Source organism: Austrofundulus limnaeus, unplaced genomic scaffold, assembly GCF_001266775.1.
Source record: "Austrofundulus limnaeus strain Quisiro unplaced genomic scaffold, Austrofundulus_limnaeus-1.0 Scaffold1840, whole genome shotgun sequence".
NCBI lineage: Eukaryota > Metazoa > Chordata > Actinopteri > Cyprinodontiformes > Rivulidae > Austrofundulus > Austrofundulus limnaeus.
The window spans coordinates 38,967-40,079 of record NW_013954242.1 but is presented as its reverse complement, the minus strand read 5'-3'; the positions used below and the strand labels follow the sequence as shown (position 1 = coordinate 40,079).

Sequence of the window (1,113 nt, the reverse complement as noted above, 5' to 3'; positions counted from 1 at the left end):
TAACAACTTTCTACTTCTTACCTTTTTAAAAATGTAGTGAGTAGAAAGTACAGATAATTGTGTAAAGATGTAATGAGTAAAAGTAAAAAGTACGCAGAAAAATAATTACTCAAGTAAAATACAGATAACAAAAAGTTCTACTTAAGTACAGTAACAGAGTATTTGTACTTAGTTACTTTACAGCTCTGAATATTGTTGTTGTGTTGCAGTGATTTGTGTATTTGCTGTGACAGGTGTGTAAGCCCCGCCTCCTCTCACCTGTCTGTGTGTGTCCACCTCCAGGATGTCCATCATGTTCATGGTGATGTTCTTGTGGGTCTTCTTGTATTTGCCCACCCTCAGGGACATGGTGAGCCATCCTGGACGGCCGGTGCACATGAAGCTCCGTCCCCCCTGCTGCCTCCACTGACGCACCTGAGGTGTGGGGCAACAAGGTGCGGGTCAAACCTGGCCCTGCCCCTGCGGTCAGTCAAAGCACGTGACGCGGCTCACCTGTCGCTGGATGTGTCGGACCCTGTGCTCGTGCAGCCTGGGAGCAGAGCACATCTTGAAGATGATCCATCCTCTGACGTAATAATACACGTCGAACACGACGGAGAGCGGCAGCAGGAACAGACACACAAAGATCCACCTGTGGTGCACGATCACGTGCTGCACACCTGTGCCTCTGATCCACAGCAGCAGGACCAGCAGAGCTCCTAAAGCCAGCAGCAGGTACATGGTGTCAGCTCAGACCAGGACCAGGTCTACAGAGACCGGCTCAGTCTGATCCAACTGATCAACCTGAACCAAACCCGACCCCTAACGACCCCCCTGCCTGCTATAGGCCAGCGGAGCGGGTTGTTCTGTAAGCCCCGCCCCCTCTTCACAAYGATTGGCTAACACGGTGAGGGAGGCGGGGCTAGTGGCAGAAGGTCGGAGCCTATTGGTGGAAGAAGTGTGTGCAGGAGGCCACGTGTTGTCACCCCACGCACTGTGTCCACACTTTACTGCCCCTGTGTGGGGCAACAAAGATCAATCACTTTAATCAGTCAGTATTACTGTGGGCCTGCAGCACAGCTGTGCACTACCTAAGTACAAATACTTCTTTACTGTACTTGAGTAGAATTTTAG

General features: G+C 50.6%; 1 protein-coding gene across 1 annotated transcript in view; it reads right to left on the bottom strand.

Moving 5' to 3' along the window:
- Positions 1-804, bottom strand: part of dhcr24 (24-dehydrocholesterol reductase) — a 14,665-nt gene extending 13,861 nt beyond the window's left edge. The window contains exons 1-2 of the mRNA XM_014033781.1: positions 493-804; positions 259-414 (exon numbers count right to left, since the gene is read on the bottom strand). Coding sequence (XP_013889235.1) covers positions 259-414; positions 493-720 — 384 coding nt within the window. The 5' untranslated portion in view covers positions 721-804. The remainder of the gene's footprint in view (positions 1-258; positions 415-492) is intronic.
- Between the last annotated feature and the right edge of the window lie 309 nt (positions 805-1,113).